Here is a 22659-nt window from a genome sequence, read left to right on the forward strand (position 1 = left end):
CACCCCCCACTGGGGATCGAGCCTTCAACCCGGGCCTGTGCCCTTGACTGGAATTGAACCTGGGACCCTTCAGTTTACAGGCCCACACTCCATCCACTAAACCAAACTGACTAGGGCATAGAAAACATTTTTTGATTAACCAGACTAGAAGTCTGACTTTTTTTTTCTCCTAGAGAAAAGATAATATAATCACTGCTATATGAAGAGTATGCAGCCCAAATTGCAGGGGGAAATGCATTCTAGTGGCTTGTCAGCTAGATAAGTAAAATTGTCTTATTGTTCTGATGTTATGATTGTGGTACATGTCAGCTTTTTAAAGTTTGTAATTTACAGGAATTTATTTTCCCACTGTAAATAAATATGGGACTTTGCCTGTGTGATTAATTCAGGCCCCAGGAAACATGAGTTTCCCTGCTTGAGATGTAAAGCACTGTCTTACATTGGAAGCCTGTGCAATGAGAAGCTCTGGACTAGATAAGTGATCGCAAAGACTCCTTCCAGCTCCGGAATTCTCAGAACTTCGGGAAACACGCCCTGTCCCCTTCCTCCCAAGGAAGTCCTTCCTTGGCGCTGATCCAAGTCTTTCCTGCTGGACGCAGAGTCCTTCTCCCTTGGGAAGAGCGGAAGACAAAGCACTAGTGTGCAGAGTTCCCAGGGGAGACGTGAGGACAGGAGCCATGCAGGCATAAGCTTCGGGGGAAAGGACAGAGAAAGGAGTCGAACCAAAGCCCCAAACCTAGGGAATAGGCTTGAGGGCCCCTCCCAATATAACAATAGTAATTACCATTTGGAGCTTTCTTTATTTAGCCTGTATTGAGCGCTTACTGTATACCAGTAAAAGCTATAGATATCTTTCCGCACCTGTATACTAGGTGTTCTACATGTTATCCCTAATCCTCCGCCAACTAAGACAAGAGGTGAAGTGACTTGCCCACGGTCACCGAGTTCTGCTCTCTCCTGCCATGCACACCTTTCCCTCCAGTGTGCCATACTTCCTGGGTTCCTAAAGATCTGACTTCCCACACACTGTCCCCTCATCTTAGGGAGCAAATTCCTCTTCCTTCCTCTTTAGTTCCCTGCTCCAGGGCGCCTCCTCTCTCTCACCCCTCCCTCTGCCCCAGCGGTGATTGATCTTGCCCTCCTCTGCAGCACTTAGAATACACCTGTACGGGCCCTGGCCAGGTGGTTCAGTCGGTTAGAGTGTGGTCCGTTATGCCAAGGTTGAGGTTCGACCCTCGGTCAGGGCACATTCAAGAATCAACCAATGAATGCATACATAAGTGGAACATGAAATTGATATCTCTCTCTCTCTCATCAATAAATAACAATTAAAGAAAAAGAAAAAAGAAGATACATCAGTGAACCAAACAGATGAAATGCCTTATCTTCATGGAGCTTTCATTCTGGTTGGGGAGAGAGACAAAAACACGAAGATGAAAGTGGAGAAGTTCAGCAGAGAAAGTGAGTCCGGGTCATGTGTTGCAGACACCCTCCCACTGAGTTCTCACAACCAGGTTTCAGATAAGAAGCTTGAGAAACAGGGCGGGTGAGTGACTTGCCCTGAGCCAGTGGTTGGCAAACTGCGGCTCGCGAGCCACATGCGGCTCTTTGGCCCCTCGAATGTGGCTCTTCCACAAAATACCACGGGCGGGCGCGCATGGACAGTGCGATTGAAACTTCGTGGCCCATGCGCAGAAGTCAGTATTTTGTGGAAGAGCCACACTCAAGGGGCCAAAGAGACGCATGTGGCTCGCGAGCCGCAGTTTGCCGACCACTGCCCTGGACCATTTGATTGAGAAAGCAGTGAAGGCAGCATGTGAAACCAGGTGAAATGAAATCTCCGCTGTCTTCAAAAAGTGACTCCTGGCTGTGTAGATGCCCCAAACCAATGCGGTAAATGCGGTTGTTTTATTTCTGTGATAATTCATTTTAGCAATAAAAGAAGAAGAAGCCCTAACTGGTTTGGCTCAGTGGATAGAGCGTCAGCCTGTGAACTGAAGGGTCCCAGGTTCGATTCCAGTCAAAGGCATGTACCTTGGTTGCAGGCACATCCCCAGTAGGGGTGTGCAGGAGGCAGCTGATCGATGTTTCTCTCTCTATCCCTCTCCCTTCCTCTCTGTAAAAAAATCAATAAAATATATTAAAAAAATAAATAAATAAAAATAAATAAATAAAAGAAGAAGAAGAAGAAAAAACGATGCCTGGCTGGTGAGCTCAGTGGTTGAGCATGGACCTATGAACCAGGAGGTCGCCCACGGTTGGATTCCTGATCAGGGCACATGCCGGGATTGCGCAGTAGGGGGCGTGCAGGAGACAGCCAATCAGTGATTCTCTCCCATCATTGATGTTTCTATCTCTCCCTCTTCCTTCCTCTCTGAAATCAATAAAAATATACTTTTTTAAAAAAAGAAACAAACGAAAAGCGCTCTAGGTTCATATGATGCTACAACTTCTATTGAGAAATGCAATAAACTTACATAGCACTTTCCTGTGTAACTTCAATGGCCTGAGGAGATTGAGAAAATCATCCTGGTCAGCTGAATGGTTGAGTTTAGGGAAAAAACTGACCCAGCACAACGCCCCCCCCCCGCCACCTTCCCGCGACCCCCCCTTCCCGGCCCCCCGCCACCCCCCGCTTCCTGGTCTCCCATCTGAGGTCTCTGCCGTTCTGCAAGGTGACTCGAGGTCGTTCTCAAAGCCGCAGCCGAGCAGAACTGGATTGGCCAGCTTCCCTCGTCCCCGTGCGCTCTAACCCTCCCGAGCACAGGGTGGCTGCAGAGGGCATCGCGGGCCGGGCCGCTTCCCCGCTGGGCCGCTAGGGGGCGACCAGCTGCAACAGACCCAGGAGAGCCAGGCACCGGATGCCCCCTGGGCGTGACGTCACCGCACGTCCCCGCCTCGGGTGGGAAGAGCAGGTGAGGAGGGTCGTCAGTGGAGGGAGAAAAGGCTGGGAAGTCTGTCATTCTGCCGCCCTGATTTCAGACTAGCTCCCTCCAGTGTCTTCCGCTCACTGTTGCCGCAAGGACATCTCTAAAACGAAAGCCTGATTTTGTCACCACCCGTGACACCTCCACATAGCTTACCAAAAAAAAAAAAAAAAAAAAAGCTAAACACAGGACCTGCGCGATCTCGCCCCGGCCTAATTCCGGGCCAACATCCTTTGGAGCCGTATTGCAATAGTTTCAATTCCCTGAACTAGCCATACTCTTTCTCCCTGTGTGCCCTGAAACGTTTGGGTTGGTCTACCTGAATATCTTTTTGCACCAGGTTTACGTGGAGAAATCTGTCTTGAAGTTAAATTTATCAGCTTCTCTGTGAACCCTCCCCAGACAAGACTCCCCTCATCCCCCACCCCCGTTGGGATAGAGGCTCCTCCGGTGTTATCTATACCTCGTGGGCTTCCTCCATCACACTGTAATAAATACCTGGCCTGGCCTTTCCAACGTCCGTCACAGAGCAAAGGAAATGCAGAGTGCAACAAATGATTGCAGAATTAATGCAGGAAATAGTGCTGAGGTCAGGCTCTGCCACTTGTGAGATCGCAGGCAAACTATCTGGCTCATGAGTTTGTTGTGAGAAGTGAATGCATTCGTGTGCAAAAAAACGCTTAGAACAATGCCTGGACCACTGCAAGCAATCAACAAACTTGGCTTTCTCCCGATTTTCACAGTAGTCAGGCAGCCAACGAACGTCATGGCCCCTTTAAGGGACACGCCCACTTTGGCAGTAAGCGGAAGTACACGCTCAGGGCTCCGGCTGTGACTTCAGAGTCCCGGAAGTGACCTCGGAGCCCCTCAGAAACATGGCCCCAGGACGTTGTTTTGGACGCGGTCACGGGCGTCTCCGTGACGCAGGACGAGTTAGAGCGTACCGTGAGGTTTCCATGGTGCCCCCCTCAGCCCCTAGTTCCTCCGCTTTCTCTCCCGCCTGAGCGCCGCGCGAACAAGAAGTCAGGCGGCAGGTCCGCCCGTGACGTCACGCCGCTTGGGGGTGGGGCTAGGGAGCAGGTGACGCTCTAGCGGAGCTCGCGCGGATCTCTATGCTCCCGAGCGCTCGTGTGCGCCGCTCCTGCGCGTCGGGGCGGACGTTGCCCCTTTAATCGGCGGAGGGTGGTACCGAGGAGGTCCCGCGAGAGTCGAGGGGGGCGGGGGGCGGTGCCGAGGCTGGGGGCCCGTGGCGGATGGAGGCCGAGATGGAGCCGGAGACTCTGGAGGCGCGAATCAGTGAGTGTCCGGGAGGGGCGCGGGCCGGGCCGGAACCGGAACCGGGGGCCCGAGGCGGGTCCCTTCCCGGCGGGGGCGGGGTACGGGGCGCCCCCTCCTCACGCCCCGCCCCGGTCCCGGGAGGGGCGGTGCCCCGAGTTGGTACCTGCGACCCTGAGATGAAGGGAGACCCACCAACTGGGTGGACTGCCCATCCGATCCCGGGGCAGCAACCCTCAGGGAAGAGTGAGCTGCGCCCGACTCTGCACCCAGCAGCCCCGGGACGGAGAAAGCAGCCTCCGACCCACTCGGGCCCCGACTTCTCCACCGAGTCCTCTCCTGGGGTCCCGGGAAGGAGCAAGCGAGCGCAGGGCTGCACCTCAGGCCCCGGAGGGAAGGACCCTGCTCCCTGTGGGGCCCGAGTCCTCCACTCCCTGGTCCTGCACGTCCTGACTCCCTCCTGTCCTTTCCCTTGAGCTTGCAACTTCTCAGATTTGCTGGTTCCCCCGCCTAGGAAGGGAGGACCCCCTGATCCATCTGATCCCCCAAGCTCTGGCCACACAGTAAAAAACCCCCAAACCCTACAGGCTTGAAAGGGCCCATCTCTAACTCCAGAAGTAATTTCAAGTTTTCTATCACTCCCCTCAGCCCAGCCCCTCAGCCTCTGCACCTCCACCCAAGGCTCCTTTCCCAGCCGTTGCCGAACTTCCTCCAAAGGCCCCTGAACCCCTTTCTCCGAATCTTCAGACACTGCTTCCTACCGCCCAGGCTCCTGAGCCCTCCACCGAGCTCCCTGCCCTGCAGTGCTGACATTCCTGGCTCTCACAGCCCGCTCCCGGACTCTGCCCCAGAAAGCTGTGGGTTGCTTCTCCCTGGGCTAGTGTTGGACCCATGCCTGTGCCAGGGCCTCGGGGAGGCCTCTGGGTCTACGCTCAGCTCAGCACCTCGGCCTCGGGCACAGCAGGAAGCTTCGAGGGGTGAGCAGGGTTGACCCCCTGAGGTTAGCCCAGAACCACACCGTCCTCTGGCAGGGGGAGAGGGAGGGAGTGGAAAGGAGGCGCTCGGCCGCCATGGAGACTGCTCCAGCACGCCACAAGTGTCCAGGTCGCAGCAGCAACTTGGGGGGATGGGCAGGTCCCTGGCTGACAGATGTGACGCGAAGCTGAAGGACCTGAGGTCTGTTGATAGGAAACAGTGTCAGGTTTAGCAACAATGGGAACTTTCTGGGAGACCAAAGAGTGTGGCCTAAGAAACAGAGGGGAATCAGGACTCCTGGTTGGGCAGTAGGCTGGGCCCCAATAAATTGGGACCAACATTTTTTTCTCTCTTTCTTTCCCTTTGTGCCCTAGCAAAATTGCAAGCTCTTCCCTTGCTGGTTAGAGGTTAAAAGTAGCCTCTGATGGGTAAACGATGACGTTTGTCACCACTGGAGTGACAGGGTAAAGTCACACCTCCCTGGAGGTGTTCTTCCCTGCGTCCTGCCCGGGAAGGTGCCCTCTCCTTCCTCCCAGAGGTAATAGGCCTGGGGCTTGGGGCCAGGGCCGGAGAATTTGGTCCAATCTCCTGGGACCCAGAGGCCCTCACTCTGAGAGGGATGCAGGGGAGAACGCTGATGGCTCATGATTGCGCAGCTTCCTTGCTGGGTTCTGACTCAGGAGCCGTCTCTAGAACCAGCCTCTCTGTCCACACTCAGACTCACATGTCTGACACTGGAAGGGACTTCCTGTTTCAGGGTCCCCCCCCCCCTCCCCCAGGCGGGTGTCATTGAATGGGTAATAGCCCAATTCTCTCAGGCTGGTGTTCCCCAGCCTCTGGCCATGTTGGGGGGCTAGGAGGGGGAGTAGATGACCACGCTTATGGGGGGTGTCTCTTCCTGGTACGCTGGGTGGTCAGCAGGACTTCATTTCTCTAAGGGACTGGAGGACTCCTGGAACAGATTTATACCCAGAGAGAAAATGCTTCATTCAGATATCTGCTCAGCTGTACCAGAGAGTAGCCTGCCCCCCGCCCCCCACCTTCTCTGCCTTCTCCTTGCTGTTTTTCCTTATAGCACCTCACAGCAGCGTACAGTATTCTGTGTGGGGTGTTTATCTGAGCAGTCAGTGTCTCTTGCTGGCCTGTGAACTCCAGGAGGGCAGGAATTGTGTCTTGTTCACTGCTGTGGCCCCAGCACTCAGAGTGTTTATCGAATAAATATGAATTGAATGAATGGCTGCCAGTCACTAGGCTCCCAGGGCTCCGGGCCTCCCACAGCCCAGGAGCCCAGGTGGGCAGCTGCCGCGGGCGGGTCTCCAGCCGCCTCCTGCCCCCAGATCCTGCCCTGTCCCACCTCTCGGGCTGTGTTCCCTCCACAGCGCTGGCTCTGGCTCAGGCTCGGAGACAGGCTCTGGGGAAGTAGCGCGGATCTGCCTCTGCCTGCCCCACAGCTCTGTCCTGTGTGAAGCATTTCGTCATCCCAACCCAGTCTGTATTTCCAGCCAGCTTTACAAATGGGGAAACGGAGGCCTGGGGAAGCTGTGACCTACTTGGCGGTGGTTTAACCGATGTGGGAGTTAAGGGAGGTGACGGGGAGCCTTGTTTACCACCCCCTCCTTACCACTCCTGCCTGCCTACAGCTGAGCCCTCATTCATTCGTTTGCCAGGGGAGATGGGCAGGTACACAAGCAGCTGGATGTGTGCCGTAGCAGCTTGGGCCTGTGGTGAAGGTCAGGGCTGAGGGACACAGAAGAAAGAGCCGAGGCAGCAATACCAACTTGAGGATGGGTGGGAGCTAGCAAGGACTTCCTGGAGGAGGGGATGCCTCAGCCATACTCCTCACCAAGGCCCGTCACACTGTGCCCGGTGCTCAGCTATCTCCGTCTCTTCTCCCACAGCCTGGGGCTGTTCAGAGGCATGCATACCCAGCCTGTAACTCCCTCCACTCCCTGCTGGCGTTGCCTCTTCCAGGCAGCCTCCCCTGGCCCCTGGCCCCGGGCTCAACTGAGTCCCCTCTCCAGTTCCTGGGGCTCCTTTGCCTCCCTCTGTCTCCTTGTATTGAGAACCTACTTCCTTTGGCCCACTTGCCAGCCAGGCGGACTCCTGAGGGAGGAACTAGACGTTTATTTTTCTCCTGCTTCTGGGTCTCCTCTGAGCATAAATTTCGTGAGAATCGTGGGGCCACTATTTCCAGGAGCAGAACAGAGGAGTGGTGGGCATGGCATCATACCGCTGTAGGGGCGGGCAGTGGGGAGTGGGAGAGTCTCTAAAAGCGGGGCCCTTCAGGGAGAAGCCGAAAGGGGAAGCCAGTGGACAGGCAGCCTTCTGTCCATGGACCGGACTGAGACATCAGCCCTCCGGCCTTGAAGTTGTGGCAACTGGCCTTTTTGTGTGCTCAGTCATACACCCTGCCCCCCACTGACCAATCCCCGCTGCTGGGGCAGGGAGTGAGAGGCAGGGATCCCTTTGCTAGCCACACTGGCCCTCTCTCCTCCTACAGACAGAGCCACGAACCCCCTCAACAAGGAGCTGAACTGGGCCAGCATCAACGGCTTCTGTGAGCAGCTCAACCAGGACTTTGAGGGGTAGGTGGTCTCTCTCCCTGTTTTGCTCACGCTCAGCAGAATCCGCTGTGTACCTGCTGTGCACACCGCAGACGCTAGCCTCGGGCAGAGACGTTTCCATTCTTAATGCTCTCACAAATATTTTTTTTTATTTAGTGGTTGATTTGGGGGAGGGGGCGCGGGGGGAGAGAGAATCAACGATTTGGTGTTCCGCTTATTTATGCATTCACTGGTTGATTCTTATATGTGCTCTGACCAGGATTCGAACTTGGTGTATTGGGATGATGCTCTAACCAACTGAGCTACCCGGCCAGGGCTAATGTGCTCACAAATTAATGACAGTAGTGGGCACTCGGTACTGAGTGCTGCTTAGGAGCCAATCTCTGAGGTCAGCCTTGCTGGACCCATTTTACAGGTGAAGAAACTGAGGCTATGGGGATTCAGCAGTTGCCCCAAGATCTCACAGAGAGAAAATGGTAGTCCTGAGCTTGTGAAAATGCACATTTTGGGGCTGCCCCAGACTTGGACTAGATGCCGGGCGGGGGTCTTAGGATAGATATGTTAGTGGGTTCCCAGGTGATGCTGAAGTTTGGGGAGCACAGCTCAATGTGCTCCTCCCCCAGTGCAGCACTCCACTCGGGGAGGCTATGCAGACAGCATGACGACTGCTTGGGGGCGACTCCCCTCCCCTGTTAGTGGGGCAGGTAATTAAATGCTTCTGAGCTTCCATTCCTTCAACTGTAAAGTGGGGCGCAGGTGCCGCCCACCTCAGAGGGCCCTGGTGAAGCTTGGGCAGGAAAGTGCTTGTGCGGCACCGCGCACACCATAAGCACTCAGTGTGTGGTAGCTGTTACTGTCACTAGTGACAGGTCTTTTAGGATCTGGTAGCCGATACCACCGCCTCCGCCATGAAGCTGCTCTGATTGCCCCTAGAATGTCCTTGAGTTCCCAGGGAGCTATGTCTGCCCATCTCTCCTGGTACATTGTCTTGTTCTGCTCCCAGCCTGGGCCCTTGAAGGCTGTGTCATCTCTCCATACTTGTGTCTATGCTGAGCCAAGGACACGGCAGGTCATAGTTCTTGTAAAGCTGGCCAAGGGGCTGAGCTCATGCCTTTTGAAGGTCCCAGCCTGCACTCCCTGCCTGGCCCTACCCCATCACGCCACAGTCTCCAGCCCTGCCCTTGATCCAGAGAGGGAGCTGGGCCTCTGCATCTGCCCTGCAGGAGCCACCGAGGGCTACGGCCTTAGGGAGTGAGGCAGCCCCCTGCCCCCCCGGGCGCCTGAGCTGTGTGGCTATTCTAGCTCTGTCTCTTCCTCTCACCCAGGCCTCCACTTGCCACCCGGCTATTGGCCCACAAGATCCAGTCCCCGCAGGAGTGGGAGGCGATTCAGGCCCTGACGGTGAGGAGAAGGGGAAAGAGGGTGCTGGTCAACTGCCAACCACATGGATAGCACCAGGGGAGGCCAAGACTGGGGTTTTTGGGGTCCCATCAGACTCTTCAGGGCCCAAGGGCGTTGTGCCAAGATGGCCTAGAATGGGGGTCTGGGCCATCCCCTGAGGGTCCCACAGCAACCAGTGGGCTGGCCTCCTGTCCCAGACCCTGCACAGGTAGGTCTCTTGTGGGGAGGAAGCCCCCTAGGGTCGTCTGGTCCAGAGGTTCCGCCCGAGCTGTGCCTCAGCTCTCCCGGAGGCTGGTTAAACATACCACCCAGAGCTGCTGGGTCAGAACTACAGTACCTGCATCCAGGAATCCGCAAGCTCCCAGGTGCACTGCGGAGCCAGCCCAGCTCCTCAGTGATCTCCAGACACAGGAGTACAAGGAGTGATGCCTGGGCTCGGGCCCGAGGTTTCTTGCCAATAGCAGAAGAGTACGGGGTGCACTGCAGCCCCCGAGCATGGGCCATGTAGCAACTGACTATGTACCCACACTGATTTTAGGTGGTAGTAATAAACAGGTTTTCTTTTAATAGTTATGTCTTTATTTTTAACACATTAAGTTTTTTGTTTTGTTTCTCAAATACACACTAGTCCTATGATTTCACAGACATATAGCTTAGAATAAGGCTAAGGTAGATGGTGCCTATTTAAGTTTAAAAAAACAATCAAAGGAATATAGTAAGAGAATAATTTACAAATGGTATGGAGATGGCCAAGCCAGGAGGTGGCGATCAGTCTCAGGGCCTCTTAACCTCCGAACCCTCTTGTCCTCACAAGTCACTTTCTCCCTTACAAACCCGGGACTTCTGGGCTGCCTCCCCCAGGTGCTGGAAACGTGCATGAAGAGCTGCGGCAAGAGGTTCCACGATGAGGTGGGCAAGTTCCGCTTTCTCAACGAGCTCATCAAGGTTGTGTCTCCCAAGGTGGGTGCTCCCAGCCCAAGCTCAGCCCTGTGCCGTCTGATGGGTGACGGACTGCACCTCATCCTGGGGCCTCCTCCTGGGGCTCACGCTCCTCCTCCTGCCTCAGCCCCCATTAGCAATCTCACCGGCAGGAGCACAGACCCTCTCTCCTGGTCCCCCTCACACCGCCGAGTCGGGGCAGCTGATTCCTAGGCAGAGTGCTTCCGCTGACATGGCGGCTGGCCCGGGAGCTGCTTGGTACTTAGGGGCAGACAGCTGCAGGGAGTGCACACAGCTGCTCCAGCACGAGCTGCTCTGGCTCTGAGATCTCCCTGCAGACCTGGCCATGGCGCCCCACCTGTCCCCACTTCACAAGAGTGGCTCCCTTGAGGCCTAGGATGCTGAGACCCCAAACCTGAGTGATAGAGCCTGCTGGCTCCAGATGGGCCACGCCCCCAGCTTGCCCGAGGAGTCCTCCCATGGGTCATGAACATGTTTGGTGCCCCTACCCCCTTCGCCCGTCCTCACTCAGACCTGCTGTCCTGAGTGGCTAAATGATCCGGCTGGCCCCCCTATTCTCCTCCCAGAAGGTGACTCGTGTGAGAGCCAGTTCCCTTAGCCTAGTGTACTTCTGGGGGGCTGCGTGGGGTCCACGGCCGAGCGTGTCCACAGCTGCCCCTGCCCTAGTCAGTCCGGTGGCAGCTCCTTCCTGAGGTCACAGAGTTAAACCTTACATGAGCAGGCCCTGGGCTCTGTGCCTTAGCCATATAAGCTCTGCATCCTCATTGTGGTGCCACTGTTACCATCCACACTTAACAGTGGGGAAACAGGCATGCAGCGTTAGCACAGCTAGCGAGTGACAGAGCTAGCAGGTGAAGTCTGTCTGTGCCAGGCTGCTTGGGTGGGATGTGAGGGCCTTAGAGCCCAGCTTTCCGAGGGAGTTCGGAGAAGACAGCCAGCCAACGTCAAGGGCTTCCCCTCCCCTTGGTCTTTGAAGTACCTGGGCTCTCGGACATCAGAGAAGGTGAAGAACAAGATCTTAGAGCTGCTCTACAGCTGGACGGTCGGCCTGCCCGAGGAAGTGAAGATTGCCGAGGCCTACCAGATGCTCAAGAAGCAGGGTGAGGCCCCGGAGCCGGGGCTTGGCCACCCCTCCCACTCCTCCCCTCCTGGGCGCCCGCTACTTTGGAGCTCTGGCAGCAAGGTCATGGGTCTGCCCTTTAACTCCCCCAGAACATAGCCAGTGAGGCCTTTTTGTTGCCCTGCCTGAGGCTAGCTTGGGTGGAGAGAAGGTGGGTTTGGGTCAGGCTTCCCTTCAGAGAGTGGCTCCCATGGAGTGGCCTCAAAATATGGGTGCCCACTCTTCCCCGTGCAGTTCAACGGTAGGTCAGGAGCAGGCCTTGGCCCACCAGGCTAGAGCCAGCATGCTGGCGAAGGACTGCCTCCCCCGTCCTTTCTGTGCTTACCTGGCCACGGCCCCATCGCACCCCTGCCCCTGGGCCTGGGCCCTTCCGACAGCCTTCCCACCACCCATCTACTCTAGGGATAGTGAAGTCCGACCCCAAGCTTCCAGATGATGCCATCTTTCCCCATCCTCCTCCTCGGTCCAAGAATGTAATCTTCGAAGATGAGGAGAAATCCAAGGTGAGGCTCCAAGGAGGGGTAGACGAGGGCTCTAGGGCCCACTTGGGGGTCAGTGAATTCCAACCCCTGGCTGCCCTGCCCTTGAAGCAGAGGCTGAAGATGAGCATCCGCTGTGGTGGGTGACAGGCACTGTTTCTCGAGCACTTCCTGCATGCTGAGTACTCCCCATACGGTGCCCTGCATTAGTGAACACAAGAGTGTCTGGTGTCCGTGGGGTTGGTTTGAGGGCATTTCATAGGTTGCCCAGGAGTTTGCATGTCTTTATGTCATTCACCCTTTGAACGTAATTTCATTCGTTGTTTGTAAAAGAAGCATGTGTTCATGGGCAAGAAATGAAACTGCACAGGAGGTAAGATGCACAGTAAAAGCTCCTGCCTACCTCGCCCAGCCCCAGAGGGTAACCACAGCTAAGCTTCTTGTACACCATCCCAGAAAGGCTCGCTAACAGCGGTAATAGGAGGCTTTGCGCCATTTGTTGAGAACTTATTTCTGCCGGGAACTGTGGTGACCACTTATGCGCAGTGTCGCAGTTGTCCTGTGGCCACCCCATCAGGTGTCAGTAGATTCTCGCCATGTCATGAGAGCTTAGGTAACATCCCACAGCCGGGAAGTGGGGAGCCAGCACGTGACCCCAGGCCCACTCCCTGCCATCGTGGCCATGCCCTCCTGTCTTCGCAGATGCTGGCCCGCCTGCTGAAGAGCTCCCACCCGGAGGACCTCCGGGCGGCCAACAAACTCATCAAGGAGATGGTGCAGGAGGTGATGGCCGAGCCAGAGCACGGGGAGGAGGGGCGTGGGGCTGTCCGGCGGGGCTGCGAGGGGGGTGCATGTGCCGAGGAGGGATTCCGTAGTGACCCAGCCGAAGGGCCGTCACAGCAGTGGAGGAGCTGGCTGACCGCGGGACCCCAGTGGGCTGAACCAGGACCACTGTAGGGGGAAGAATTCCCAGCAGCCAAGTTCACCTTCCCTGGATCTTTTCCATAAAAATTAGGAATAAATTAAGCTTTACTACATTTAGAGAGAGAGAGAATAATGTATGTTTAATTTATAAATAAATACAGATGCTCCTTGACTTACAATGGGGTTACATCCCATAAATCCATTGTAAGTTGAAAATGTTTTAAATCAAAAAAGTGTTTAATACACCTAAGCTACCAAACAGTATAGCTTAGCCTAGCCTATCTTAACCCCTAGAGTGCCGGGAGCGCGACCGCGCTCCTCCTGTCTTTCGCCAAAAGTGCCAGGGAGCGCGACCTCGCTCCTCCTGCAGTGTCCAGTTCTAAGTCTGCTTTTATTACTGATGATGATATCGCTAAATATGTCATTTCTTGCTATGAAGATGACGATTTTGTGGAAGATATTGAATATGTAACTTCATTTACTTGCGATTCATAATTTTTTTCCTAAACTGCTGTAAAATCAGCAAAAATGCCTTGGCAATTTTAGCATAGTTCCTAGGATATTGGTTGGCACTCAAAGGGTTAAATATGCTCACAGCACACATTAGCCTACAGTTGGGCAAAATCATCTAACACAAAGCCTATTTTTGACTACCATGTAATTTATGCATATCGTTTTCACACCATCATAAAGTAAAAAAGTTGTAAGCTGAACCATTATAAGTTGGGGACCATCTGTATACATGTACCATGGGTGCATGCTGAAACATTTTTTTATTGATAAAGACAAGTTCTCAAAAAAGTTTGCAGTCTGGAGACTCAGAGGGCAGAAGCTCTGGGTTGTCTCTTAAAGTCAGGCTGCTCTGACAGCCAAGAGCAAGTGCAGGGTGGCCCCTCCAAGGAGAGTGACGTATCCCAAGACGGCACGGCACAAGCCCTCCTTTCGTGCCACAAGGGAGGAACGTGTGTAGTAAGGAGAGTTGGCCTGGGTAGCAGGGGCACTTCCTGCAGCGCCTTTCAAGGATGAGTGCCCATCCATTTGCCAGGACTAACGACATTGGCAGGGGTCACTGCACTGGCTTCCAGGTTGCACTTGATGGCCATTAAGGTCTTTCACTCTCAGGTACCAGAACCTCCTTTCAAGAGACAAACACGAGGAAGGCAAGGCTCATGTAGAACCACAGGTGTAGTAGGTCTGGGCCCTGGTCCTCCAGAATCACCTGGCAAGTGTGTTAGAGACCCAGATTCCTGGGCCATCCCTGGAGACTGGCTGAGGGCCTAGGACGTTCTTAGGGGCCCATGCAGACACCTGGGTCCAGGGGGCACTGGCAGGAGGAGAGGAAACGAGGAGGGTTGGCTGAGGGCTTCTTGGACCAGAGTCCCCTACTCCGGGCATGAGGGGCTCTTAGCAGTGTCTGCCTTGACACCCAGCCAGCAGGCCCTGGGAACAGAGTGGTGTGGGCAGTGCTTGGCTCGGGGCTAGGCCTGACCCAGCTCTCAGGGGCGTTTGCCGATGCCTCCCTAGGACCAGAAGCGGATGGAGAAGATCTCGAAGCGGGTGAGTGCCATTGAGGAGGTGAACAACAATGTGAAACTGCTGACGGAGATGGTGATGAGCCACAGCCAGGGCGGTGCTGCAGCCCAGAGCAGTGAGGACCTTATGAAGGTGTGCCTGTCTCCACCCTGTCCCAGTCCACTCAGCCAGCCTGCAGCCCTGACCTGCCCACCCTACTGCCCCCAGGAACTCTACCAGCGCTGTGAGCGGATGCGACCCACACTCTTCCGACTGGCCAGTGACACAGAGGACAATGACGAGGCCTTAGGTGAGCCCCAGGCAGAGCTGGCTCATCCCTTTATCTACTTCCCCCACCTCTCCCAGGGCCTGCTGAGTACCTGCAGTTAGCAGGAGCTACCACCAGGGGGCCCCTTTCTCCAGCATTGACCTTGGGTTTCTCCTAGCTGAGGAAGAAGGAAGCGGGGAGCTGATCTGATATCCTGAGAGACCCTGGGCCAAGCCCCTTCACAGACACCTCATTTACTGCCCACAAGCCTCACAGGAGGGAAAATTGCCGCCATCTCACAGCTAGCGCTGGGCCGGGGGAGGAGGTTGGGAGGGGGGGATGTGACTTGCCCAGATCACAGAACAGAGGCAGAACCAGGGTGGAACAGGGTTCTCCCTGCAGACACTGCCTCCCTGGTAAGGGCTACAAACTGAGAGCGGATCCCACAGGCTGGGCAGTTCCAGAGCTGAGCCTGTGGCTTCTGCTAGGGCCACGTAATCAGGTTCTCATCCTATTCTCTGCTACCACATCAGCAGGGCCTCTTGGGCGGCGGTCTGGGTACCCTCTCAGCGCCTCCCATGGGCCGGGGACCTGGTCTCCACCAAGAGGCTCGCTGTCCAGATCCCTCAAAGCCCTGGCTCCCCAGGCGGTGATACTGACAAGGGCCTACTGTGTGCCAGACACTGCTCTAGGCCCTCGGGGATGTGGCAGTGATCAAAATGGACACACGCCACCACCTCATGGAGCTTGTAGCCTAATGAGAGGAGACAGACAGTAAGCCCACGTGAGCAGTGGCAGTTTGTCAGGTGGTGCTGAGAGACATGGAGAAAAACAAGTGGGATTAGAGGAGGCCCCCCCAAGGTGACCTGGGTGAAGACCTGAAGGCAGGAAGGGAGGAAGCACGCCGAGATCTGGGGCATCGACAGCAGAGCCGTGTGGAGGCCTGGAGCGGGGCCGTGCACTGAGTGCAGGGGCTGGCACGGGGCAGTGTGGAGGGAGCAGTGGACAAGGGTGACCGAGGGCCTGAGTCTGAGTAGATGAGATGGGATGCCCGCCGCCCCACTCCCTCACGAGGGCTGCTCATCTCCCCACAGAGGCCCCACATTCCTTCACACTGGCCTCTCCCTTTCTGCCCATTCCAGCGGAGATCCTGCAGGCCAACGACAACCTCACCCAGGTGATCAACCTCTACAAGCAGCTGGTGCGGGGCGAGGAGGTCAACGGAGATGCTGCTGCCGGCTCCATCCCTGGTGAGGAGGCGCAGGAGATTGGGAAGGGGCCCCCAGGCTGGAGGGGACAGCGTCTAGGGTGGTGCACTGGTCCCAGAGCCGCTAGCAGTGACCACCAGGGTGACCCTGGCCCCTTAAGATGGGGAAGGCCCCCAGGGAGAGAGTCTGTGCCACGCCTGCAGCTGTGGGAATGGAAGTCTGGATGTGGGACGAAGCGGGAGGGAGCCGAGGGTTTGGCGAGGACAGGCAGAAGGAGGAAGACCTTTTGACAACTCGGACACCTCTGTGCAGGGCTGGATGACACCCCAAGGCTTAGTCTCATCATCAGAAGTGGTAGGAGGGTCTGACACACAAACAGGCTGATTGAATAAGGGTAAAACGCCAGCTCTGGGACCCACAGAAGAGGGGGAGGGGGAGGCACTATGCAGAAGCAGTAGAGTTTAAGCAGGGCCTTAAGGGTGGGAGGCAGTTCACCAAGTAGAAGCAAATCTGTTCCAGACAGAAGGAATAGCATGTGCTGAGGAAAGGGCTCGGTGGGCAGATTTAGGGGCAGGGGCCGTGTGGCCAAGGAGTGGGAAGCAGGGGAATCATTAGGCGGGGGGGGACAGCTGCCCCTCAACCCCCATGGACTCTGAGAACCTGAGCGTCCTCCCCAGGACTTGCCTGACTCTCCTTTCCCACCCAGGGAGCACCTCGGCCCTGTTGGACCTCTCAGGCCTGGATCTCCCTCCTTCAGGCACCACCTACCCAGCCGTGCCCACCTGCCCTGTCACCCAGGGCAGCTCCGAGCAGCCCAGCGCCTCCATTTCCCTGCTTGATGATGAGCTCATGTCTCTGGGTGAGGATGGGCCGGGCCCGGGGGGGGGGGGGCAGGCTCAGCTGCAGGCGGGGCTGGTGCCTGTGCACGAGCTGCTTGCAGAGCCTGGTCAGGTCAGCGTGTGAGTCCTCCCCTGAACGCTGTGGAGCTCCCCAGCCAGGAAAGGGAATGGGGACTTGGGGTGAGGAGTGAGACGAGGGGGACAGTGGGCCAGGTTCAGTTCCCCTCTCTGGGCATGTCAGCGTACCCTTCCTGGGAGGGTCTGCCCACAGGGCCGCTTACACACCCACCTGCCCCTCTCATTCAGAGCCAGAGGCCCTGCCCTGTCTCACAGAGCGGGGTGGGCGGCAGCCACTGACGGCCCCGCTTGTGGGTGGCCGAACCCCCAGTGAGTGGCTGTGGCAAGCCACCTCTGGAGAAGCGAGGTGTGCTGTGCACTTCCTGTCCCCGCGTCGCTTCAGCAGAGGCCTGAGCCTCCAGCTTCCTCTGGTTTCTTCTCAAAGGCAAAGGAAATGTAGGAACAGGAACCAGCAGTGCCAGGGCGGCCCCCGCCCAGCTCTGGGACCACAAAGGGGGCTTTTCCTAAACGGTTCTGCAGCAGGAAGGGTGAGGGGGGCCAGGCTAGGCAGTGGGGACTTCCTGTGTGTCAGACAGCGTGCATCGCATTTATTACAACAGTCCTCCGATGTGGGTGCTGCTGCTGTGGGCACAGGGCGGTTGTCACCAGCGAGGGGTCACACAGCTGAGTGGCAGAGCTGTACTCAAACTCCAGCCAGTAGACCGTGCTCTGGCCAAGTCTAGACTCGGCCACTTTCCAGCTCTGTGGCCTTGGACAGATTACTTAGCCCCTCCGAGCACCTGTTTTCTCATCCCTAAAAGAGGGATGAGAACCACATTCCTGCCTTGTAAGCTGGGTTAAGCATTAAGTGAGACCCAGGGCTGAAGTGCCTGACACATCAGGGGGTGTAGGAAACGTTACCAGTTACCACCGTGGTGTCAGAGGTGTGGCCTGCGGAAGGGAGCCGATAGCCACAGCTTCCTGCGCTTGCCTTTGCCTGTCACAGGCCGGCCCTCACTTGTTCAGGATTTGCTAGAAACAGGATAACTTGTCTTCTGTCGGTGAAGTCTGGGTGAACCTGGCCAGAGTGGGCTCCAGGGCAGGCAGAGGTCAGACTGGTTGGGGACCTGCTGCCTTCTACCGATCAGCAGCCTTCACAGCGCCCACAGCTCTCTGGCACCAGCAAGCCAGCCTTGCTGGCATGTGCCATGGCGGATGGGGCCTTCACAGTCTGCCCCAGCCCACCTGCATTGTGCCCATGGGCCACTACTGCCCAGCCAGCACCTTGCCCCGGCTGCTCCGACTCTGGGCTAGGCCCAGGGCCCCAGGCCCCGTTCACTGTCCCACAGCGCCCTTCGGACACTCAGAGGGCATCCCTGCAGTCGGTCGGCAGGGTGCTGCCCCCTGGCCATCTGGACCTTGAGGTCAGGAACCCCACTTGGTGTCTCCCACCTCCTGCACTGCTCCCCACCACCAGCAGCAGCTGCCAGCTGGTGGTGCAAATGGAAGTCCTGACATCTGTAGTTGGCTGGGCTTCTGAGCAGCAGCAGAGGAAGCATGTGTGGCCGGGAACAGGCTGTGGGATGTTAGCTTCTCCTTCTGCTCTGTGGCTGGCTCCCTGTGAGAGTGCTGACGTGGGCTTTTCCCCTTTGAGCTGAGCTTCTCGGAGGAAGGAGTGCAGCGGGGAGGGTAGGAGCCAGGGACCCCAACCTATCACACCGGAGCCCCATGTCTCTCGCCTCTGCTCAGGGATCCAACTCCTTTATCTCCCTCTTGCTTCCCTGCAGGCCTGAGTGACCCCACACCACCTTCAGGCCCAAGCTTGGAGGGTGCTGGATGGAACAGCTTCCAGGTAGGAGGGCCCGGAACTAGCCTGACCCTTCCTGGCAGCAGAGCACCTGGGTCAGGCAGCCAGGAGAGCAATGAGAGGAGATGAGCGGGAGGGACGGCCCAGGGCCTGAGGCCTCCATCCCCAGGTGGAGAACGGCAGGCGGTCCTCTTACCTCCGGTTCCCCTCCCTGCCAGTCTCAGCCTTGGGCCTCCCTTGGGTTGAGGTGGGGGCTCCTTATTCCTGTTCTCTTGAGGGTGATTTTGAGGTCCCTGGAATGTGAAGGCTTCTAGAGTAGAACCCAGACCAGGCCTGACCCACTAGTGACCCTGCAGTGAGAGGGGTCAGGCCTGGCAGGAAGGTGGTCCCATCCCTGCTGCTTCTTCCCCAGACGTCACCTGCAGGGAGGGGAAGGGGCCTCCTTTTCAGCACCACCTCACCCACCTGCGTCCTTTGTATGCCCGACAGTCATCTAATGACGCTGAACCCCCCGCCCCCGCTCCAGCACCCAGCACGGACAGTTGGCACCCCGTTCAGACATCCCTGCCAGCGAGCAGTGGTCTGGATGACCTGGACCTCCTGGGGAAGACCCTGCTACAGCAGTCACTGCCCCCGGAGTCCCAACAAGTGCGGTGGTGAGGGCACACCCTGGCTGGCATGGGGGGAGCCCTCTCTGTCCCACAACCAGACCCGGCAGGGAGAGGCCCAGTGCCAGTGCGTTCCTGTGAGCAGTGGCTGCAGAGCACCGCCTTGTGCCAAGCACTGCACTGGGTGCAAGGGTGGTACTGGGCCCGTCCCAGGGCATGGAGTTTATGAGAGAAAGGGGACCTGTGCCCCACTCAGGCGTCCCAGCACCTGAGAAAGATGGAGGGCCAACAGTGAGGAGGACGGGAGGGGGAGGGCTGGGAGAGCTGCCCATTTTAAGGTGAGGAAACCAGGGCCAGAGAGACAGGGAGGTGTCAGGGACAGTCAGGAAGCCCATCTTCCCTGGGCCCCTGGTCTCTTGGTCACCGAAGAGTCACCTCTCAATGCACCGCCCTCCAATAAGGGAGAAGCAGCAGCCCGCCCCCCGGCTCACACTCCGGGACCTGCAGAATAAAAGCAGCGGCAGCTCACCCAGCGCCAGTGCCGCCAGCCTCCACAGCACGTCCCCTGAGCCCCTGGGGCCTCTGCAGCAGCCCACACAGACTGAGCTCTCGTTGGCCAACATCACTGTGCCCCTGGAGTCCATCAAACCCAGTGAGTAGGGCGGGGCACGTGCGGGTGCAGGCTGGGCCAGGTCAGCTCACGGCCCAGCAGCACCACCCACCGCGTCGCCCCTCCAGGAGCTCTTTCTGGGGGACAGGTGGGAAAGTGGGCCTTTCTTCCCAGTCCTTTCTGCCCTGCCTGGCTCAGCAAGGAGCTCTGGGCAGGACCCTGCGCAGCCGTCTCCTCATCCATCCCAGAGTGGCCCAGAACAGCCATATAAACTCCAGGCTCACCCAGGCAGCAGACTTCCGATGGCTGGCCCCCGGGACACAGGTTTGGGGTCTCCCCAAGATCACAAAACCAAACTGAGATAAAGATCCAGGTCTGGGTCTGGGCTTCTCCCGCCTGGGAGCAATAAGGGGCCCCCAGCAGCACAGGCCCTGCACAGACAGATAAAGATGCCCAGCCTCGTCCATCCGTGGCCAAGGGCGTCACACTTCCTGTGTCCCGGGAGGTAGGTAGTGATGCCCCATCTTACCAGTAGGGAGGCCCTGAGCAGCGGAGTGGCTAGACCAGGGTCACACAGTGAGACAGGACCCCACTTCACCCCAGCATGCCAGCCAGCAGCCGTGCACGGACTGGCAGAGCCCTGCATGGGGCTCCGTTCCCGGCTGGGTGTCTTGCCTCCGCCATGACACGGCACGTTCACCTGCCTTCCTGGGCATCAGTCTATACCCCTGGCTGCACTGCTGCCCAGGGTCGAGGCGAGGACCTAAGTTTGTGGGTTCATTCCCAGCTGAGCAGGAAGACCTGATGTGAGCCGGGTGTGGGGAGCTGGTCGATGTGCTTGGGCTCGGGCCCAGCACCACCCATTGCCCTCTGCCCCTCTCCCCTGCAGGCAGCATCTTGCCGGTGACCGTGTACGACCAGCATGGCTTCCGGGTCCTCTTCCACTTCGCCCGAGACCCGCTGCCTGGGCGCTCCGACGTGCTGGTGGTGGTGGTTTCTATGCTGAGCACCGCCCCCCAGCCCATCCGCAACATCGTTTTCCAGTCAGCTGTCCCCAAGGTGACACTGTCATACCTCCCTCCTCTCAAGGCCGGGTGGCTCCAGGCTAGACGGGGGCCAGCTGGGAGTGGGGACTCGGGGTAAAAAGGAACCAAAGGACAGAGCCCCAGGACCCCCCGAAGAGGAGCTGGCGGGCAGGCTGGGCTTGGCTCCTCGGGATGGAGAGGAGAAGCCAGGGCTAGCTGGGCCCGTCCTGCCCTCCTGTCCACAGGTCATGAAAGTGAAGCTGCAGCCACCCTCAGGCACAGAGCTGCCGGCGTTCAACCCCATCGTCCACCCCTCAGCTATCACCCAGGTCCTGCTCCTCGCCAACCCCCAGAAGGTGAGGGCCCAGCTGGGATGGGGCACTGCTGTGGGGTGGGGGCAGCCTCCTCTCCACCTCTGACCCTCTGCCTTCACCGTCTCTGCCCCAGGAGAAGGTTCGCCTCCGCTACAAGCTCCTCTTCACCATGGGCGACCAGACCTACAACGAGATGGGGGATGTGGACCAGTTCCCCCCGCCCGAGACCTGGGGGAGCCTCTAGAACAGAGAGGGGAGGGGAGAGGAGGAGGGGGCAACGGGACTGGCCACTGGCTAGCCTGGGCAGGAGGCTGTGGTGGCCGAGGACACCCTTTGTCCCCATGGCCATATCCCCTGTGCCTGGTGCTTCATCCCTCACCCCTGTGCCCCCCTCCTTCCGTAACCCCTCCCCTGCTGAGCCAAACCCAGCAGGAGGCTGGGCCTGGGTTTGCACTGCTGGGGACTTCACCACAGGTGGGAGCCTGCCGCAGGGGAGCGCTGTGGCCCTGGAAGGACTTGGGGTCCTTGGGTGAAGCATGGCTGCCGGGCAGGGGCCGGGACCTCAGGCCCAGCCCGACCCCAGCCTAGGGGGGGGGGTCATCCCCGCCCGTCTCTTATGCCTTATGGGAAGGCCCAGCCATAACTGGGAGCCACGCTGGAGCCAGGAACCAGCTTAGGCCTCCTCCATAGGAACTGGGTAACTGTGGGTGGTGAGGCCTGCACCCCCAGCTGTTTGCACTCTCTGGTGTGTGGTTTGACTCAGCTTTTATTTCTGAGTGGCCCTGTGGTCACCATCTCAGGGGGCCCAGTTGGGGGAGCCCCACCTGTCTCCTCCTCCTCCTGGGGGTCTCCCTCTACAGGCCTGGCCCCTTTGCTCTCAGGCCTCCTGAGGAGCTGTGGGGGCCGTGCAACTGCTGGCCCAAGGGTAATGCCAGAGGCAGGTGGCCCCACTGGGGGCCCCAGGACTCTGGCCCAGGGAGGGCCTGCACTGGTTCTCAGAGTCCCCTTCATTCCTGGGCCTCTGCTGGGCCTCCTGTGGGTGTCTCGCCTCTGTCCATCTGTTTATGGGCAGGAGTGGTCAGTGTGTGAGTGAGAGCAGGAGTATTTATGGAAATAAAATGTCCTTTTTCCTGGACCAGCTCTCGTAGCCCTTCTGAGGTGACGGGAAACGGAGACAGGAGGGGTCCCAGGGCTACCCGGCAGGCCTCTCGGCCTCTGCGTTTGGCGCTCAGGCCATGGTTCCTCTCCCCACCATCCCTGAGCCCTGCACAGGAAGAGGCCCTGCTTACGGGCCTGTGGCCAGTGCTGAGTCACCAGAGAGGGCTCAGGGCTGTGGCCGGCGGGCGCAGAGCCGTCCCAGCTGGAAAGGAGCAGCCCTCACTCTGCTTGCTCCGGGCCTGCCAGGAGCCCTGGCTGCTCACAACTTCCTCCTGCTGCACTCAGCTCTCATAACACAACTGTGCTGCAGCCCCGCCCCGGAGGTCCGCCTCGGCCTTGCTTCTCCCTTTCCCCAGACGCTGCTCCCAGGAAGCAAAGCGCCAGTTGCAGCTTGTTTCTGGAGAGGCCCAGGGACCCTGCACTGGCCCCCTGCCACTCCCCGCTGCAGCGCACTTCCCCTGCTGTTAGCAGTTTCTCTTCACTGGGAGGCTGGGGTCCAGGCCCCGGGAGTGGCTTAGAGGCTGCGGCTGAGAGAGCCGGTGCTGAGCTGAGCGGGAGGGGTTAGTAGCTCCACGCTGCTCTGCAGGAGAGAGTTCCTGTTCAGTAGTCTGGGGAAGGCTGCCCGCCA

At 58.0% G+C, this 22659-nt stretch overlaps 1 protein-coding gene across 4 annotated transcripts; it reads left to right on the forward strand.

Moving 5' to 3' along the window:
* Positions 1-3855: 3855 nt before the first annotated feature.
* GGA1 (golgi associated, gamma adaptin ear containing, ARF binding protein 1) lies at positions 3856-22008 on the forward strand. Of its 4 annotated transcripts, none has more exons than XM_036299806.1 (18): positions 4043-4223; positions 4851-5179; positions 7678-7762; positions 9067-9142; positions 10004-10102; positions 11079-11202; positions 11625-11725; positions 12404-12484; positions 14150-14290; positions 14366-14447; positions 15548-15655; positions 16320-16472; positions 18297-18361; positions 18806-18972; positions 19386-19576; positions 20424-20593; positions 20805-20915; positions 21007-22008. In XM_036299806.1, the coding sequence occupies exons 5-18, from the start codon at positions 10019-10021 to the stop codon at positions 21115-21117; spliced, it is 1689 nt and encodes a 562-aa protein (XP_036155699.1). In that variant the 5' UTR covers positions 4043-4223; positions 4851-5179; positions 7678-7762; positions 9067-9142; positions 10004-10018; the 3' UTR covers positions 21118-22008. The 4 variants fall into 4 exon arrangements, with proteins under 4 accessions (XP_036155698.1, XP_036155697.1, XP_036155699.1 ...); XM_036299807.1 differs by having other exon boundaries at positions 4950-5179; XM_036299805.1 differs by lacking the exon at positions 4851-5179 and having other exon boundaries at positions 3856-4223; positions 16371-16472.
* The last annotated feature ends 651 nt before the right edge of the window (positions 22009-22659 follow it).

Source organism: Myotis myotis, unplaced genomic scaffold (assembly GCF_014108235.1).
Source record: "Myotis myotis isolate mMyoMyo1 unplaced genomic scaffold, mMyoMyo1.p scaffold_m19_p_3, whole genome shotgun sequence".
Taxonomy (NCBI): Eukaryota; Metazoa; Chordata; class Mammalia; order Chiroptera; family Vespertilionidae; genus Myotis; species Myotis myotis.

Coding starts and splice junctions, on each gene's coding strand:
- GGA1 (XM_036299804.1), top strand. CDS start 4,181: ATGGAGGCCGAGATGGAGCCGGAGACTCTGGAGGCGCGAATCA. Junction 15,656..16,319: donor TGCTGCCGGCTCCATCCCTG/GTGAGGAGGCGC, acceptor TTTCCCACCCAG/GGAGCACCTCGGCCCTGTTG. Junction 20,594..20,804: donor TCCAGTCAGCTGTCCCCAAG/GTGACACTGTCA, acceptor TCCTGTCCACAG/GTCATGAAAGTGAAGCTGCA.